The sequence below is a fragment of the Netta rufina genome (genome assembly GCF_964035555.1).
Source record: "Netta rufina genome assembly, chromosome: 3".
NCBI classification, from domain to species: domain Eukaryota; kingdom Metazoa; phylum Chordata; class Aves; order Anseriformes; family Anatidae; genus Netta; species Netta rufina.
In genome coordinates this window covers 50,976,914-50,997,791 of record NC_140125.1, presented here as the reverse complement: position 1 = coordinate 50,997,791, position 20,878 = coordinate 50,976,914, and the positions used below count along the sequence as shown (strand labels likewise).

The 20,878-nt window shown below is 37.5% G+C and overlaps 1 protein-coding gene across 2 annotated transcripts in view; it reads right to left on the bottom strand.

Annotated features, from left to right (window-relative positions):
- The window catches only part of UTRN (utrophin), a gene marked incomplete at its 5' end in the record, with an annotated part of 369,309 nt that overhangs the window by 227,679 nt on the left and 120,752 nt on the right, over positions 1-20,878 (bottom strand). For both annotated transcript variants that reach the window (XM_084284598.1, XM_084284597.1), the window contains 8 exons: positions 1,527-1,676; positions 3,741-3,876; positions 5,044-5,219; positions 6,502-6,652; positions 10,942-11,114; positions 13,207-13,398; positions 19,475-19,627; positions 20,443-20,580. In XM_084284598.1, the coding sequence (XP_084140724.1) occupies positions 1,527-1,676; positions 3,741-3,876; positions 5,044-5,219; positions 6,502-6,652; positions 10,942-11,114; positions 13,207-13,398; positions 19,475-19,627; positions 20,443-20,580 (1,269 nt within the window). The remainder of the gene's footprint in view (positions 1-1,526; positions 1,677-3,740; positions 3,877-5,043; positions 5,220-6,501; positions 6,653-10,941; positions 11,115-13,206; positions 13,399-19,474; positions 19,628-20,442; positions 20,581-20,878) is intronic.

Below are 20,878 nucleotides of genomic sequence, written 5' to 3'. Positions count from 1 at the left end.
ATGTTTTGCTGTCATCACCAACAGAAAAGTAGAGAAATAGGTAATTAATAAAAAAGCAACCCTATTGTACTGAAAATAAATTGGCCTGCAGTTTCTAGAAGTGAGTGACTTAAAACCAATAGACAATGGAAAAAAAAAAATCCCTATTTTCCATGTCTGGCTGGGTTAAAAAACAAAGTTAAAAATATCAAAAGCCCCTTTCCCCAGCAAATTCTTACCTCCCTTGTCCATACTATAAATCCCAAATAATTCTATTCCTTTTTTCACCTGTCTCTCTAAGCTCCACTTGAAAAAAAATCCAATTTTCTCTAACCAATGAGTTCTTTTCTTCTCATTGGTCAGTATGTGAGATCAAATTGGTACAGTTCAGTACAGTTTTTAATTTACACTATCTATATTCAAGAAGAACCCCAGACACACTCGACTGAGGATTTTCTCTACGAGTTTTACCTCAGCTTCATTTGTTTTCTTCTTAGCAGCTGCAAACGTTCAACTTTCCTATAAAGCAAAGATTTATTGTGATACTCTCAATTTCAAATTAATGCTAGTGTTTGACTCAAATAAGTGAAATTGGCTGGATGGCCACGTTCACTGAGCTACAGACACTGGCTTGACGTCTAGGTGAAAACCAGCAATGAGTGGTATCCCTCAGGGGTCTGTATTGGGACTGATACTATTTAATACACCTTTGTCAGCAGCATGGACAGTGGGACTGAGTGCACTGTCAGCAAGTTAATGGACAACACTAAGTTGAGTCGTGAGTCAACATGCTGAAGGGAAGGGATGCCACCCAGAGGGACTCTGACAGGTGCGCCTGTGTGAGCCTCTTGAAGTTCAACAAGACCAAGTACAAGGTCTGCATCTGGGATGGTGCAATCTCAATCATGAATACAGGCTGGGCAATGAGTAGATTAAGAGAAGCCCTCTGGAGAAGGAGGTACTTGGGGTACTGATGGAGGAAAAACTGAACCTGAGCTGACAGGTGAGCCTGTAGCCCAGAATGCCAACTGTATCCTGGGCTGTAACAAAAGTGGAGTACTGGATCCAACTCTGGGACCCCCAGCACAGGAGAGACAAGGACCGGCTCAAATAGGTCCAGAAGAGGTACATGAAGATAATCAGACGGCTGGAACACCTCTTCTATGATGAGATGCTGAGATAGATGGCATTACTTAGCCTAGAGAATAGAAGGCTCTGAGAAGACCCTACAGCAGCCTTCTAGTACTTAAAGGTGGCCTACAGAAAAGACGAGGTTAGACTCTATCAGGGAGCATCGTGAAAGGACAAGGGGGTAACAGTTTAAAACAAAGTGTAGGTTTAGATTAGACAGTACAAAGAAATTCTTTACACTCTACTAGAGTGTGGGGCACTGGAACAGGTAGCCCAGAGAAGTCATGGAAATGTGAAACCCAAATTCTGAGTACATTGCTATGTACTCAGCTATATTTTGCTATATACATTGTATATTTGCTAATATACATTGCTATATTTTCAGCCTCATCTAAAAATGCTGAACAAATGAATACCTTATTCCATCTCACATTGAGGGACTGCAGGCTATCAGACAGTTTGTTTTTCTCCTGAAGACTGACGTTTTTATCCAGAATAACTTCGGGTTCAGTTCTGTTCAACCATTCCAGTTTGTCTCCTTGTACTTCCATCTCTTCATTTAAGACCTAAAAAGTACAGAAGAGTTTTGGACTGAAGCCAAACACACACACTTAAACAGTAACAGGTAAAAAAGAGTTTTCCTTTTACTCCAATATTTAGAATTTTCCCTTGAAATACGTAACAAAAGGGGTAGGGGCTGGTGTGTTTTTTGGGGGGGGGATTCTGTTATGTTTGGAAAATTTATTGAAATACCATCATCATTTGCTAACTGGAAAACATCCATGAAGCTGCAAATATAATAGCTAAACTACCTACACAACCTCATATCATGCACACCGATTCTCATCTCACAAGATGATTCTGTTTGATCACTTCTGGATGTACCATGTATCCAAAAGGCAACATGCTGTCAATCAAAATTATTGCCTACCATAGTTTAAAAAAAACAAACAAACAAACAAACAAAAAAACTATGGGCCCACTCTTGTTACACAAGTACATGGTAGATCACTACCATCACAAGGTAAATTCTTCTTCACAAAATGTGCTCTGAAGTTTTTTAAAAACTAACATAACCTTACAATTTGATTTTGATCAGCTTCCCAAAGTCATCTTTCTCTTTAAAGATAAAAGTACAGGGCAGATCCTACAAAAAGAAGGTTATGCTTGGATGCACTTCCCATCAACTTTAACATAATTATGCTATTATTTGCCCATAGACCAAGAGCACTGTGGAGCAGGAATCACAAATTTTATCTTTAAGCGCTGGAACAAACAAATTACAATAGCAAGTATACATTACGACTATCCACTCCAATATAGTGCCTTTGCTAAGTTTTCAAGGGTGTATTTTTTAAAAAAGTAGATGTTTTTTGTTTTTTGTTTTTAATTTTTTGTGTTGTTTTTTTTTTTTCCTTCCATATACTATAACCTCTTAGCTGTTTCAGAACCTTTATTTAGAAATCTCCATGTCATTCCCAGATTGTATTTATTCCTGACTGATCAGTCAACATCTGTTATTTCCACTTCCCCAATAGTAGCTTTTAATAATAGCTCATCTCCCCTTTTTTATCTTGTCATCATCAGGTCTGTTCTTGTTGTTCTTTATTTGACTGGACAAAACAAGGTGAGCTCTCAAAGTTTCTTTATGTATGAGTTCACCCTCCTGAATAGCCCAGTAATCTCACCAGCACCTTTCTACTCCAAACTCACCTTCCCTTAATATGCATAACCATAATCCCATGCAACGTTCCTGCTGTAGCAGGGCTGAATATGGCACTTAGTAATTCCCTGTCAGTGTTTCTCTAGCAAATCTCCCCCCCCACCTCCCCTTAATCTAGTTCTACCTTTCACTTCAGGCATCTATGTTAAGGTGGACCACAAGAAAGAAGTAGATTTTCATGGAAGCTCATTAGCCATTACTCAGTTGATATAAAAGACTGAACTTGTTTAGACATACAACAGCAACTAATTTACATCATTTATACGCATTTGTTGTAATTTGAAGGTTTTCCACCTGATTTGATCTAGCAGTAGACTTTTTTTATATTACTTATTAATTTAAAAAAAAAAAAAAAGTAAAGCAAGCGTGTGGGATTGACTATTCCTCCCATTCTTTCTAGGACTCCAGAGGCATTCTCTTTCACCCATCCTAGAACCAAAGGTATTTCGCTGTCAAAGCCAGACACAAACAGGAAAAATACACGTGTGCATCTAAGTAACACAAAATGACCAAAGTCTTTACAAGACTAAACAGCAGGTTAAATAAAATCTTAAACATGAAATACAAAGTATTAAAGCTGCCCAGTAAACTGACAATGGCACATGCTCACCCGCTGTAGAGACTTGTCAGTTTCTATTGGCTTTTTGCTGAAGTTTTCACAATTATTAAGTAGACTTGTAGATACCACCCTGAGTAAAATTCCACTTAATAATTGTATATGTTTTATGTTTAATGTTTATTTCTCAGTTTCTGAAGCAGCCACCATCATCTCACAGAACTTTCACACAACCGTAGTATTTCTTTGGCAAATTACACTGTGAAAATTCCCCTCTCCAAAAGACATGTCCTGATACTTTGCATGAAACACACATGTATACACACACACACACACACAAACAGATCTTACCTGTAATTCTCGTAAGTTTTCTTCATGGTTGAATGTAAATCTCGTGTCCAGAGCATTCTCTGCATTTTCCAACCAGCAACGCAGCTCATCGAGCTTCTTTCTGTAATCTATCAACTGCTGATTCTCTCCTTTTAGCCTTAAAAATTAAAACAAAAAATCCACGTGCACTTCTGCAGTGAATATGGCATGCCAGTCCTGCATCTGATTAACAGTTGCATGCTTTTCAGTGGCCAAAGAACTTTAAAGAATTAATTCTAGTCACATCATTAAAACTCAACCTACTTTCAAATTAATACTACCACCTTAAAAATAGATAAATTTCAGTTTCAAAGTCACAAAATAGACTTTTAAAAGTCTGTAACAAACATTAAACATAAGTTATAGCAATGACAACACTTTCAGGCCTAATCATTTAAAGCCGCAATAAGACCAATGTTTGTGAAAACATCAGAAACGTCCCTAGACCTTCCAATGGAAAAATCCCCCAAATCACATATAGCTTTAAAAGAACCTCTCAAACTAATTAAGAAAAATCTTATTATGTTCTTCAATGTATCACAAAATATTAAAATCTGTATACATATGACCATATAAATAACTCCAAAAATAACTATCCATTCCAGGGATATATCCTCAATGTTAAAGAAATCTAATAGAATTGAGGGGAGAACCTTGTATTCTCAAGTACACTGAAAATTTGTGTATTCATCTCAGGAAATCTTGCACTTTGATTTTTTGAAGGAAATGTAAGACTTCTTTTCACATGCGATTTTCATTTTGTTCAGAATATGCCTAGTCAGCTTAATTAAACTGTAGTGAACACAAACCTAAAGCTTTTGTTTTGTGGTATTGTTCTTTAATTCCACAATTCAGTTGTTTCAACTAGCCTATCTTTGACAATGCAAAAGCAGAAATCAAGGTAATGAACTTACAGTTCAGCTTCAGCCAGAGAAACTAGATGAGTGTTGCTTCCAAAAAAACCTGTCTGGCTTAGTAATGAAATGATTGTGAAAACAAAGGAAAATATTTATAAAAAATTTATATCAGTTTCTTATGGTTTTCATTCAGTGGGCTGCGTTAAACACTGACTTACTAGGCAGTCAATTGCAGCTGCATTTATGAGGAATCTGTTCTAGGAGATGGTTCAAAACAAACAAAAAAAGAGGTCTGAATATCAGGAAAATTAAAATTAACGGCAGCATGCCATAGAATGTGCTACCCCTCCTACTCTCTTAGAGTCTTCTAAATGAGATTCTCCTCATCACGTCTGGTTAGACATCCAAATTTCTGATTAACTTATTACCTCTGCTGTCTATCCATGACCTCTGCAGTGATTGCTTTCCAGCGCCTATTCAGACCTGCCAGCTTCTCCTGCAGGAAGCTCCCATCTGTAGCAGAGAGTTTCTGTATGATCCCTTCACCAGTTCTGTTCAATGCCGAAACACTGGTCTGATGGCTGCTGACTCCCTCTTCAAGTTCCTGTCAAAAGCATAAAAGCGCCAGAGAATTTTATTACTGACCTGAAGCGACTTTGATCTGTGGTTCATAACATGCAGAATGAATCCTGGGTACATATTATTTTACTGGAACAGGCACTTAAAGCCATCTCACTTAAAATTGGATGCTGTTGATTTACGTAATTAAGAGTCTGTTGTTATATCTGGTTTAATTTTCTAATGAGTGTCATAAAAAGAGGTAATGATACATAATAGGCTGCTGAATACTACTTAGGATCACAAGAATTCATTTAAACCAGTGTCAGAATTCACACTCACTTTTGATTCCTTTCCTTTTAATGTACAGCACTTTCTAGTACTGCTAACAGATGGTGAGAATTTTTTTTAAGTACTTCTTCTCATAAGCCATGGCCATGACTATTTCTGTAACTTAGTATTTTAGCTAGGATAATTATATCCATGCTCCCCAGACATGACAACAAATCCATGAAACTGAAGGAAGTCAGAAGTTGTCAGGATCAAATCTTCAAATACCCCTAACAACCGTAAAAAGCTTACATTGTTAGTACAAATATCTCTGCAGCTACAATAGAAACAAGGTAATTCAAGAAGGAGACAGGAAATGCCCTAGAAAAAAACTCCAAGCAGTAATAAGGATAAATACAAACTATACGTTAGGATAACTCTTGGATAACCATTTCTCACAAACAGAAAAAATATATGATTCTTAAACTTATGTTTTCTTCCCTTTAACAGGGTGTAGTTTAGTTAAACAGAAAAGCCTGCCCTTCCATAATGAGGATCCAGAGAAACATCAGGGGATCAAATTGTAAAACTGAAGTCAGAAACAGTCAAATCTATGGTACCCATAACTGAAATCTAATTTTCTGGATTACTTATATGAAGCAGGATCTTGAAAAATAATTAGTTTAAAAATATATAACTTTGTAAGTTATAATTGACCATAACTGGGTTCTGTTCTTCTTCTTTTAATTACGAATAGGAAATAAATGAAATACTGTGCTTCATTTCTTAGCTTATTAACCTAACGAAACAACAAAAATTATGCCAACATTTGCATTATCAAATTATCTCCAAACCTTCCACAATAGGATTCATACTATAAGGTTGAGTCGTGATCATCCCCATGAACCATTTTGAACTGCAATTGAAAATTACATAATTGCACAGTCTTAACAGTAGACATCTACATAGAAAACTACAGTTTTAGACAAAAAAAAAAAAAAAAAAAAAAAAAAAGTAGGTTTTCCAGCTTGCCCAGTTTCTGGGCATATTGTACATACCTGCTGATGCAGCCCAGCTGTCTGCAGATCCAGGCTGCCATCTGGACCACGGGCGTCAGCTAATAACCCTTCGGCTTCAGTTATCCACTGGGAGAGGTCATTGAGATCACAGTGGAATTGTCTCCATGCCTCAATCGCTCTATCAAAGCAACTGTAGGAAAACAAAGTTGAAAAATTATCCAAATGTTTCAGTGGGAAAAAAAAAATAAGATTCCTGTTCTAGTGATATTTAAGAATTCCATACAACTTGCCTCGTGAAACAGAAAGACTAGCATATAGCTTGGATAATCGAGTCCCAGCACTGAGGGCACCCTGACGTAGTATTAGCTGGTAAAAGCCCACAGCACAAACTATCATTAACCCCCAGCTAAAGGAAAAAAGGCAGTCCTGAGTGAACTTTTGTTTCTATCGCTTAGAAAAATAAAGATTGATTAGCTGCATCAAATTGGTCTGCAGAACCTTTTTTTCTTTATTATAAAGCAGTTCAGATATCAGACAGCATGAAACATGAAATATGATTAATTGCTCAGATTTTTTTTTCTAATTTATAAACTGTGAAGTGCTGGTGCCTGGAATTTAATAAGTGAAGGTGATTTTGACTATATAGGGCTGACTGTATTACCAGCAGACCTGCACAAGTAGTTCTTCTATAATTGAATCCAACAATTTCCCATGCATTTTGCTATTATTACCATATTTGCAGCCTCAAATTAATGTGCGGCTTAACTCAAAGGGTATGGAAAAGGCTGAATTGCTATAGTCAGAAAGTTGTTTTTAATTAAGTGAGAGGTCTACAATGTTAACAGACCAACAAACAACTATCCGTGAACGTTAAATAAGAAAACCATGTCAGAAAAGTATAGTGAGAGACTCGTTTTCAATTTATTGATCGCTAACAAAATGTTAGCAATTACAGAACAAATAGGACAGATGTCTCAAGAGACTTGAGACAAAACATAAGACATAAGACTTACATCAACTCTTGCAGACTAGATAGTACCATTCCCAAGTAATAAAACCAGCCTTCTTTAAAGACATGGGAGGCCAATTCTCCTGAGAATCAGAGGGTCCTTGCTGATGTGAGGGGAAGAAAGACCTCACCTGCAGCCCATTACTTTTTCTTAAACAACTTCAACAGCAAAGACTCAAGGGTTATTGTGTATATACAAATGTAATCTGAAATCAGCAGTATAACAACAAAGGCTTGAAAGAGCTATGTTGCATTTATTTTCTTCACTAATTAAATTCAGCAATCCCAGAGTTCTAATGAGATTATTTTCATCAAAATTCTTATCTCATTTTTATCAAGGATTATCCATATTTTCTGGTACTTACAGGTGTTTTTTTTTATTGTTATCATTCTTCATATTTATAATTCTAAGAAGAAAGCCTAAGAAAATCTCTACATTATTTTTTCTGACCCTATTTCCTAGGTTCTACCACTTCAGATACTTATGCATACCTCAGAACAATACACTAGACCAGTCTGTAGACTGACCCCAAATCTTGTACTCCTTTTATTTCTCGGGTACATTTTACAAGCTTTAACTGAACATATTATCTCAGGACAGTAGCTAATTTCACACTTAATGAGAAGAGATATTCTAAGCACTTGAGATAGTTTAAAAGAATACTTTAATGGCTTCCTTCAACATGAACATTTCTGAGGGAGCTTTGCACACGACTTTTTCCAGAATCTAGAGTTTTAAAATTTTACACGGAGAACGTTGAAAATACAAAGCTTTAACTCCTTTGACATCCATTTCCTGCCTACAGCTCCAACAGCATTTTGTGCACCCAGCTGAAGTTTCTGGCTCCTGTTTTGAGCCAGATGCACCTGCTGCTGTTTCACCATGCAGTCTGCCTCAGCTGAAGGATTAAAGTCCGAAAGTCCTGTCACTATGGCACCAAGATTTGGCTACATCCAGCCTCCTCAAAGGGAAGGCACTTACTTCCAAACCACAGCTCATTCCCAAACCACCAGCACTTGTAGCTCTGGTGGAAAGTCTACGGCAGAAGCAGCAGAACAAGCGAACCAGCACTGGTTTGAGCATGCAGCTCAACGAGTTGTTAGGTCTGTACATATACAGACACACACACACACACAAAAAAAAAAAAAAGCACGTTTTATTTTACACGGGTTTAATTTAAACTGCAGTCAATCGGATTTAGTTGAGCCGTTAAAAGCCTTGGTAGGTGTCATTCACTTATAGTTGTTTGGCTACATCTGAGCTTTTATACAAGGTTTAACTACTTAGCTAGTACTCAATCACAAAATCATTACTACCTCAGAATACTAAATCAGTCTTTTGCAAAAGACTTCAAATGCCGTTCTATTAATTCTGTCAAAATCTCCATGCACCCCAGAAACAGAAAAAAGCCAGAAGTGATTAAGAAGATGGAGTTTTCTAGTCTTCTTTCTTATACTTAGGGAAGAATGGAAAAAACAAGAACTTTCAGTTAAAAAAACAGTAACTTCACAGTAACAGAAAAGGTTTACAAATATTAATACCAAAATACAGTGTTTTAACATTGATGCTAAAACTGTCTTCATTAATCGAAATACATCCTCCCATTAACATTGCAGCACTTAAATTTAAGAAGTTATATACCATTTTAGTTTTAGCAGTCCCTTTTGTATCAAAACCATGCCCAATAACATTCTCATTAAGATGCAAAGCTTTACACATGTTAGGAAGTTCAAGATTAATTTGTACTCAGTGAACCAAGTGAGGGGGTGATTTGTTGTATTTTGCCAGCTAATCAAAAACATTGAAGTTACTCTGATACGGTTATCACCTTCAATGGGAAGGTTAGGTTTCTGGTTAACCCTGACTACTTAATGAAATGAAGCTTTAGTAGTAAATGAAATTTTATTGATATTTACAAAAGGATAATAATGTGAAATTAAGTTACAGGGCACAAAAGGCATAACTGAAGCCCATTGTGCCTTGTACCTATGAAGACAACAAAAATAGCTGCATATAGCCAGGTACCAGGTTCTAGAGCACTTGTCCCCAAATGTATCAGATGACCAGTGGCAGCCAGCAAGAACCCAAAGTGATACCCAGCTAGCAACACTATTCTAAAATTAAAATATGGTGAAACCACATTGATGCATTAGAAGTCTTGATGCTTCACTGACCCAGTGGCCAAGAACTTCCTGAAGTCCCTGCTCAGACAACAACACCAACCAATTTTGTATTCCTACGTATACCCCAGTGCTCTGCAGCTTGCATGACACATGCTTCCTAAAAGCACCTCTTCAAAATACACTACCAACCATGTTTGATATCAGATTTCTGATGCTACAACGCAAGTGAACATGGCTAGACGTGGCATTGTACTCTACAGAACTTCTGCATCAACCATCATCTTATTTACATTAACATTAAAAAGCAAATGTAACTCCAGTATGAAAATTCACATTTAATTTTAGTTTTCATATAACCATCTTCAGTCATAAAGTTTTTTCAATAGCAGCAATCCCAGTATCTACTACTGTTTGTACTGTATCTTCAACTTATTGGTAACTTCCTGAACACACTTTCACTATTTCCAGCTTAAAATTATTGCAGAGCCAGCCTATGCCTTTCTGACACACTCATCCATGTGTGACAGGGTGGTATAGAGTTTGATTTTAAACAGTTAAAGATGTTGCAGATAAGACATTTTCTGTTTAGAATAAATTAAAGTTTAAGTTGTATTTTTTTCTCCCACTTTTGGGGATAAGTGATATTACAACTATTTGACGTTTTTGTGGAAAGCAAATAGGAAATGCAGCATTTTTCCTGAGCATGCACTGCAATATTCTCTTGTTCTTTCAAATACAAAACAGTATAATACAGTAGTGGGGACTGCTAGCGTTAGGTCAGAGGTTGGACTCGATGATCTTGAGGTCTCTTCCAACCTAGAAATTCTGTGATTCTGTGATTCTGTAATCTCTCCTCCTCAACTATTGACAACAGAGATATTAGCAGCTATCATACATGAAGTTGAACTCAATGATCCCTGTGGGTCCCTTCCAACTCAGGATATTCTATGATTCTAAGCTATATTTTAAAGACCTTTCCTTGCAAGTTCCCTCCCTCCTTCAAAAGGACCACAGGCTTTGAGTTCTTTGTTAAAAGATTTCTCACCTAATGTTTTTTCTGCTGGAACTTTTATTTGCAATATACCCTTACAAAAGCTTTACATTTTATGAACAAAATATTCTACACTATTAAGTAAAAATAATCTCTACAAAAGTATCCAAACTACCATTTGCATGATAGCTCTTTCAGTGTTCAATAATTCTCGCAATTAATCTGTAATACTGACATACTACAGTTGATTATTCTCAAACTTTGCCTTCATTGTCAGAGTACATTTTTACAACACTTATGTTCCAGGATAAAATATTTACCACTAGGTCACAGACACCAAACACCCTTGACTTACCACTTCCGATCATTGTACATCCGATTAATTCTGTCCCATTCCGCATTCAGCTGGGTTAGTGCATCTCCTATTTGTATCGCCTCGGGCCCAGATGCTTCCAGAATAACATCAGGCTGCTTCTCATGTATGACCGCAATCTGATCCCCAAGTTTATCCAAAGTATCTTTTACATTCTGCAAGTACGATAATAACACAAGCCATCAGTAAAGCCAACACCAGCAAGGTGAAAAAAGTACCAGAAAGTAACCTCTTCAAAATGTTGTTTCAAAACAGTACCTACAATAAGACCATGACTGTTAGCAGTTCATAGATTAAATCATCTATAGCAGCTGAACTTAACAGTAAGTCACATCTTCTTAAGCATGTCTTCATTTATTTTTTTTAATCAAGACAATGAAATACTTTATACAGGTAAGTCTTTTCCTGAGGAAAAAGGTCATACCATACTTTTCAAAACACTACCTTATTAAACAAATCCACATCTGTATCATGAGGACACTGTACATATTCCTTTCCCCATATAAAAAAAAATAGCTACCAGATTTGACTTTGTTTCAAATAATTGATAAGCACAGAACTGTGAAGGCAGAAGCTACATAAAAGTTAGTTTTAGATTTAACTGAAAAAGTTAAAGTAATGAATAGCAAATATCAGTAAGCTACGATATAGGTGTGCCTGAAAACCAGACACCGCTGTAAGACTGCCTTTGCATTCAGAGGACAAACCAACCTTGCAAACAGTGCAATTTACTTTAATTTAAAACATCAGCACTTATAAAAATCTGCTATTTGCTTCTTCTGAAAAGACTTTAGAATATACCAAAATTTCAAAATCAGATGAGACCTGCACCTAAATGATGTATTTTTAACCCATCTTAACATAAACACTCCCAGTCATACTTAAGGGAATGTGCAAAGTAAACAATGAAGAGAAAACCTGATCAATAAAACAAAAGAGTAGCCAACTTGGACTGGCATCATTCCCCTATTTGTTTAGGAAGACAAAGAACAAATACAAAACATGACTGCCTCATGGAGCAAAACAGCTTTGAAATCCAAATGTTCTGCTGTTCCTGGGCTATTAAAAGGTAAATGTTCAAAATAATGGTCAGCATAAAGCATATGGGAAGCTAGTAAGTGAGCTAGCAAGCTATTCTTCCTTTCATTCAGCTGCTTTTATTTAAAAAGGAATTACATGGTGTCAGGATGTGTACAAACATGTCCAGGAAAAAACAAAAGCAGCCAGTGTTTCCTCCATCACAGTACCATGCTGAACAGGAATTAATCAGCAGGAATAATAAGGTATCAGGAAAACATATGGAAAGCACATGGGATGCCAGAAGGTAGGTATGCAGCAAAAAGAAAAACAGGTGGGAGAAGTGGACTGTGTAAAAATTCTGAAAAACTTTTAAAGGACATGTATAATAGCTGCAGAAACAGCTGAACTAGCTTTAGGTGAGAGGCAAAGCCTGACTACCTCAACTATAAGGACACATGAATCCCATCATTATGCTTTTCAACCCACATAGGTACATCCCCATTGCACCACATCATGTGCAATTCCCATGTTCTACAGATGTTTTCTCTAGAAATCTCTGCATCATGCTCCTTTGCATGCTCAGAATTAACTAGAGGACTCAGACTCCTGCGTACTTAACTCACATGTGACAGCAGGATTCAGTATTTTCAAGCAAACTTTCTTCATCCCCTTTTGAACAGCAAATTCTTAGCTACTTCCTCATTGTTAATCACACAGGTAAATCCACAAGCTGGCAATGAGGAGTAGTGGGAGCTTAAAACTGAGCACATACTGGTTCTTGCTCATCAGAGCAGGTACTGCTGCCTTGTTGCCTCATTTATAGCTCCATAAAAAGTAAAGAATCTCCCTTTCTCACACTTCCCATGTAAGGAATTGTTTTTACATTACAAAGAACAGCTATAGCTGTTATAATCACCTTTAGTGTTTCTCTATATAATAAGTGGGCTATATGATGAAAGACTTGACAGTTTATCCAACTGAAAAAGTCAAACCCTTTTCCTGCTCCCAACTTTTCCCCACAGCTTCCACTCTTCTCCACTGTACATTCAAAAGATAACAAGAACTAGCCATAAATCTGTCTCGTTCTGTAATTCTCAGTGCATGTTTGATCCAGCATACAATGAACAAAAATACAAATACAGCCATAGAGCTACTAATGTATTTTTTTCTGCTGATATTCCCTTCTTTCCTCCTTTCCTCTGAATGTAATGCTTAGACATGCAATACCTTCAGTGCATCTTCCTGAGTTGAAAAATCCTCATAGACGCCAGTGTTTAGCTCGGGTGTATTCAGCAGCAGTTCAACATCAGCCATAGCTAGCAAGACTTTGTTGATTTCAACCAGGTATTCAGCTGAAAAAGGCAAGGTCCTAACCCCTGCGGCAAAGTGGCCTTTTAACCTCTGCTGGACAGTGATTGCCTAGAAAATGAAAGTTCATTTTGTATTTCAAAGAGAAAGAAACTTCATGAAAAAAAGTCATAAATTAATAGACTATATTCAGAATTAAAATTTTCTAAATTAAAAGACAAAACAAAGGCCTCTCTAGCAAAGTTGTATTTTCAGGAAGTTCCAAGCCCTCCAGAGAACTTTATTTATTCAAAAAACAAGTTACAAAACAGTAAATAGCATGCTTCACAATAAGGCTTTATTATTCTTTATTAAAACTCTGGGGAAGTGCACTGTTGTTGTTTCTCTCACCTTGATTCTCATCTTGCCAGTAGTTGGAACTTCTTGATTGGACCTACATCTAGTTGCCATTAAGAGCCATCATCTATCTGCCTTCCTCATCATCAAGGACTTCCCTAAGTTACCAATTTACCTATGCAAACTCATTTTCTCTCCACATTCTTCTCAGTAAGCACCTGCATTAATGTTTACCAACCATTTGTAAATAAATTAGTGCTCTACCGGTACTACAGTACCACTTATTACTGCAAAACAAATATTAACTCCTCAAAACCTTGGCAACTGTTACCTGCTCTGGCTGTTAAACCAGGCTATCTAGCCAAGTACCATGTTAGCAGATTAAAAAAAAAAAAAAAAGCAAGAACAGTAATTTCATGCAGCTTTTCTTTGGATGATAAATGATACCCTGAATCTGAAGAGGCCAGCTGTAAGAAGTTGTACACTGCCACACATAGCAAAGGTAGAAGTGTGTGAAGCAGGTACTCCGATGACAGAAGACAGTTTCTTGCTGAAAAGGTTTCCTTTCCAACAGGATTCTGCTAACATCCCTGAGAAGAGCACAGTTCTTTAAAATCAACGATGAAAAAGTAAACCACTTCTAAATACCAATGAATTCAAGCAACTTCTATGTCACCATCCTGCATTTGATGAAATTGAATTATCAGCAAGACAGACAGAGGCACTCAATTGTCTGTGCAATTTGCTACGAGCAATGTCGTAAGCATATTCTAGGAGTATGAAGGCACAAACTAAATGTATGTTCAGGGTTGTTTCAGCCACTGCATTTTACTTTGCAATTACTTTGGGCTGGACACGTGCAGGCAGTTAGCACAGCTTACAACAAAGAAAATAGTAAGCCCCACTAATAAAGTTGCTGTGAACACCCGTCTGCATTTTCCTTCTACATATGTTTCTGAGCATTTCAAATGTTACCCTAAGTTAACTTGAGTGACATATGTGGTATATGTAATGTAGTTAAAAAGCAGAACTGCAGCCAAAAATGTTTGTTAAAGGATTCGTCATTCGGAACTTCTCATGCATTAAATGCTTCTAAGCATTTTATTTATTTAAAGTACACAGTCATTGCTGAATCAAAACCAGGGACACAGATGTATTTCCACAAGACCTTTATCTCTAAACATGGTGTGTTTTCAGTCATTCAGTGCACACCAAAGAAATAGGATGTCCAGGTACGTAAGTATAAAGCTGAGTCTACTGAAATCAAGTACTACAGACAAACTCAAACATCATAAAATAATCCACATTACTTTTGATTTAGTAACACTAATGCAAGCAAGCAGCACAGCCAAAACCATAAACTATATGCTTTAGTTACAAATCTAGCATTTTGGTTCCTGATGCTCCCCAAACAAACATTATTTTCTTGAGGTGCTGTACATATTTTGCTAGCTTCCATCACTGAAACTTGGAGCTAATGCCCAAGACTTTGTCAATGGCATGATTCTTCTGTGGAAGAAGCAGCCCCACCTCCACAGGAAGGAGACAAGATCTATGCAATTGAAAGTTTATTCTACCCAGCAGTGTGGGACATGATGGTTTGAACAAACGGCTGGATGCCTGCTACAGTGCAGCAGCCTAAAACACCTTCATGAAGTGTTTTCTTTAAATCTCCCTCACGCCACAAGTCTCGTTCTCACACAGGCAACAGTCCAGAAACTGAGCTTCACCCAAAGGAATAGATCACTACACTGACTATTACTTTCCTACTTCACACACATTGCTTCATCTCTTATTAGGGGAGAAAAAAGTAAAACAAAATTTAAAAAAAAAAAAAAAAGCCTTGCCCAAGATTTAAAACAGCATCTGTGGCATGCACTGAAGCAGCTTTTCACTTGTTAACAATGCTGAAACTTTCTGCTTCTCCATTAGCCTCATCCAGAGCACCAGGTTGCTGCTCTTCTGCACAGCACTGAATTCCTCCTACTGGTGCTGTTCCTGCAGAGCACATCTCATTATTAATCTCTTCCAGCTGCCTTCCATCACCAAGATGATGTTTCCTTCTTTCACAACTCTTCTTCCAAGGTTGAACGTATGTAAGTAAGTGTTGTAAACTACAGCTGAGTTTAAAGAGTTCTGCTGTTCTCTACCTTGCACTGCAGACTGGCAGCTTCTAAATCACAGCGCTAAGCATTAAAAACTGCAGGAGCAGAAATTTGACACAACTATGTCTCATGCAGTGCAAACACCTAAATCTCACTGACACTTCTTTTTTTTTTCAAACTACACAAGCAAACTGTTTTCTTAGGCAAACACAAATAAAAAGTTAATCAAAGTTTATTTAGTAGGAGATCTGACTGGACGACTTAATTGCTCTTTTCTATTTAATTTTGGTGGTCAGAGAACATGTTTATTAAATCTGCTCTCTTTAAATACTATGCAAAATATAGCACTGGGGAAGATTGGGGAATACTCAGTTACAAGCGCACATCCTATAAACAAGAACTCTGAATGAGAGCTGTTGAAGATAATTTTAATTCAGTGGCCAAATAAATGTTTCCTCACATATTTAGCATCTATTTTAACATGCTGTTTAATATTTTGTTTCAGACGTCCTCTTTCACATTTAAAGATATTTTGAAACAAGACCCACCAAAGATTCATCCTAAGGAGATACTTGCTTCCAAAGCAGATTTTGCCCAAGAAATTGACATAAAATACTTTGTAAAAACTTTAACCAAAAGCATTTAACCCAGTCTTATCTCAGATTTCCCCACAGTACTTATTCTCTTTGCAAATAAATACACTTCTGATTAGAAAATGCCCACTTCTTAACCGATCCTTGCCCCTTCTTTATCTCACTCAAAATATTTCATAACCATTTTCTGAGAAAGATTTGCTGAAGCTAAACTCTTGCGACCACTTCATTTGTTCTTCTGGCTTAATTAATGAAGTCAGTAAATAACTTATTTGTGGACAGCATAGCTAATGCTTCCTATTCAAGTAATCCAGAACATCCCCTATAAAAAGCACAATAGGCAAACAAACGTGTTTTCTTTATTACCAGAATAACACTTGTCTGTGTTTTAGTTTGTAAGAAAAACTGCACTGTGCTTGAAGCAGCAAATTCACTTACCATCTGCAAAACGATCATTTTCACTTCAAAACAGCTCTCTAAAACATTGAAAATTGTCTCAGAAACTTTAGTCAACTAATTAACTCTGCAATCTAAGGTTTAATTTTTCCTTCCCCTCATTCCCAACTAAGCCAGAACAGAACAATTCAAATAAATACTCAAGCAAGGTTAAAAAAGAAGCAACTCGAGGTGATACGCAATGTCCCTACAAATTTCCAACATGGACTTTTCTAGCTAACACATGGATTGCAAAGCAAAGGTTATTCAGAAGTACCTGATATGCAAAAGGATTACCAATATTTCAGAGATATCTGTAGTCCTATAACCCCCAGAAGTATACATGATGAGTATTATTTATGATCCAGCTACTTGCAGCAATATGGATATGGCCTTCAAGCACTATAACTCAGTTCACCCCTCCATACTCATTCACAAAACTGTAAATAATGTATACATAAAGCCTTAATTGGAATCTTCTACCTAGCTTGGTTGATGAAATCTTTCTTTCCTTGATTCATATAGTAGTCTCTCTTCCAATTCTGCCTGCAACTTCTTCACATCAAGGTGAAGTGTTGAGCCAGCTGTCCACTGGTGGGACAGGATTTCACTTAATGCTTCTCAGTTGTGAATTCAGATGAGCATAAGAGCCTGCAATTTTTTATTTGGTAGTCTGGGGGCCCTATGGATACATCCAGGGCTTCCCTTTCTCTACCTCCATCAGACACCCTTACTGACTGAAGGAGGAAGGGGACAAAGCACAGGTGAGATAGTAACAATTGGGAGTAGAGGGGTGTTCTTAAGGAATTTTAATATTAGGATTGCCCTCACCTCCTAATGGTGAGGGCAAGTCAAGTCTGTTGCCTCCAAGGGAATTCTGAAGCAACTGTGTTCACATAAAGTGATTATCTTTCTTCAGAAGACTACTATTCCCTACAAAAACTGTACAGCCCCTACTTAAAAATAAAAATTTAAAGAATAAAAAGAAGCCTCAGGGCACATCCTTCCTGGCAAGTGTTCAAGATCAATTAGTAAAACAGATGAGAAAAGAAACCACAAAAGTAAAATATGGTAATCCAAGGCAGGCTGGCTTACCACTCAAATACCAGAAGGCTTGAGACACAAACACCTGAAGGAAAAAGCAGCAGTTTCAGTTTCACAGCAGTAATGAAAAATGCTCTGGTCTAAAAGCACCAGCTAACACAGCCAGACTAGGAACTACACCTAGAACTGTGAGGATGTGATGTAATTTAACTAATTCTGAGCAAAGACAACATTCCTCAAGCCATCACCTATTGTAATTGCTGTTTCAATCTGTATATACATGATCTTTCGCATTTAGCCCCAAGATACCAAGATGCAGTAATTCAAGAATTCCCTCTATCCAGAAATGCCAGGGATCAGCTGCTGTATATCCCTAAATACAAGGGCTTTATGGAAGGCAAAGGATATTCCTTAGGGAAGACCAGTGAACCAACAGGGACAAGGAGGGCCAGTCTGCGGCACAACCAGACTGTTCCCACCATGGAAAAACATTTAAGTACACATTTTCCTCTTTTCAATATGCCAATTGATTCACTCAGAAAGCAGCTGATGGTCAGACAACTGAATCATACTGCCTTACTTCAAAGGTGGCAGGACCCTTCCAAGGACAGCAGACTGCCTGCCACAACTCGACAGCAATCGCAGCGCTACAGCTGTGAATAAAGAGTACCACGTTACAATTTCATGGTATGAGTCTCATAGGGAACCAGAGCATTTTACCCCTGCCTCCACGCTAATTGGTACTGGGTTAAAAAGTTACAGAGCAGTCAAGAAGAGATTGATTGGCTTTAATTACAAAGCTTCATATGCAGAAACTGAGAAGTACCTGACAGATTGCCTAGCCCCCAAGCCTGACCAAGAAATTACTGCTTCACAAGGCTCCTCACTGTTATTGCCTTAAATATTAAAGTAATTACCATGCAGCCACAGTGTTCTGAAGTATGCAAGATGGAATAAAATACAACTATGCAAGACAAATAAAATACAATACAAAATACGCCACTGAAGCTATCTGTACCCTCAACAACCAAGACATACAGCTTTTGGGGAAGTAAATTTTATCAGACCCTGATATCCTATTAAATCAGTTGTGAAACTGTTCGTCAAGACTCACTCACACACACTGTGATGCATAACTCTTCTCATCAAAAACGCTTCATCCTTTGTCATTTTTTTAATCTTCATTGTGTACAGTAGTATTAATCACATGAGGATATTTCTCACTCCCTAAGCACATGAAGCAGTGAAAGGAAGCATCAGAGCAGTTACAATATCACTACCACTGCATGCAGAGGCACCGAATTTAAGCCTTAAACAGGCTTTATTCATAACTGCACCAACCTGACTTTGAATCTAGCTATTTGATTGAGCCAGGGTATCAAAAACAGCTAGGCATAATCCCCATGTGCAAGACTAACAAGAGAAACTGTCTTGATTCAACCACTCTAAGACTTGGGCCTGATGGCTGGGGCATTTTGAACCTATGATCACTAGGTAGAAAACCCAAACTGGTATATGCAGATCTTTTCCTACTGAAAAATGAATGCTGTTATTTTGAACACACTTCTTCCCAAGAAATCATCAACAGAATAGCCATAAACCATAATATATCAGTCCCTAAAGCTCATACACAGCCTTCACTCTGCACTAAGGAAAAAAAAAAGTCTCATTTACCTGCAGTTTTTGTTCATCTTCCATTCCTTGCAGCCCTGACATACGGGGCTCAGTCTCATCCAGCCACTTCATTAGAGTGTCATGGTCCTTCTTATAATGGGAAAACGCTGGAGAGAGTTCCACCATCTGCCTCCTTTGAAATGTCCTGCACTCCTACAATCCAATGTAACAGGAAAAACAGTGTGAGAAGAGGGAAGTAATGAACTGGATAGGTCTTACTTATCTTAAAAACAAACTATCCAAGAGATTCATTTGATGAGAGAAATTGCAAAATATACAACAGTGGAAGCCATTTAATTTTTTAAAAATAGACACCTTATTTATCTGCACAGATTGTATTAAAGCCTGCCTAACAGTCTTACTCTGTCTTTGAGCTACACCTCATCTGAGCTATACCTCATCTTACCAACTCTAATATTCAGGTGAGCTGAAAGGAGTATAAGAATATAAATTCCCTCTGTCCTACACAAAAAGCATTTTAAATACGACGTGTGAAAGCACAGAGCCAGCAACTGCTAGAGTCAGCAATTGCTGACAATACCCGCTACAGAAACAGAGAGGAATTCGGGGTCACTTTGACTCGAGAAATCCATGACTATGTTTGTGTACATGCATCTATGAGCTACTCTTAACACAACCCTGTGGTGGCAAAGACATCTGGAGCAAATGCCCAGTTGCCTGCATCCATCTGTGTAAAGACACATTTAAACCCTGGATGTATCCATTGGGTGGCCCTCTGTGAAGCTGTAAAAAGGACTTCAACATCAAAACCACTATCCCAAAACTTTGTAATGACAGAATTCGTATTTTCAAATTGCAGATATTCAGAGTCATATATATGCATGCACATTTAACTCTTCCATGGAGACAATTACATACTAAAAAAAGTTATGACCAGATTGTAAGTGGGATACTAAAGGGAAGACAGCAAAAATGTGCTGTTACTGTAATAATTATCATAATCATACCTGCACATTGTTGTACTTAGTCTGCAGAAGCAACAGCTGCATGCGGATCTTCTCTCTCTTACCGTCCTCCATAGGCTGCTGTAACAGCTGCCCTCCCCTCTGTAAAACCTCCTCAATGTGAGCTCTTTCTTGATCCAGCTAAGTTCAGACAATTAGATAGGAAGAACAGGAGAAGAAGGAGAAAGAAGAGGAGAGGGAGGGAAAAAGAAAAAAAAAAATAAAAAAAAAAAACATTTTTCACCATATTACTTTCACACTAAGCAAAACTTATAAACAGCTACTTTGAGCAGAAGAAGAGGAAAGAGATGTACATCAAATTTCACTACCTGGCAGAGATTATGTAAAACCATGATAAAAATACAGACTGACGCTGGACTAGATACTCTCAAAGTGTGAACCAAGAAGAGCAGCTATGGGAAAAGTATAGGAAAACCAT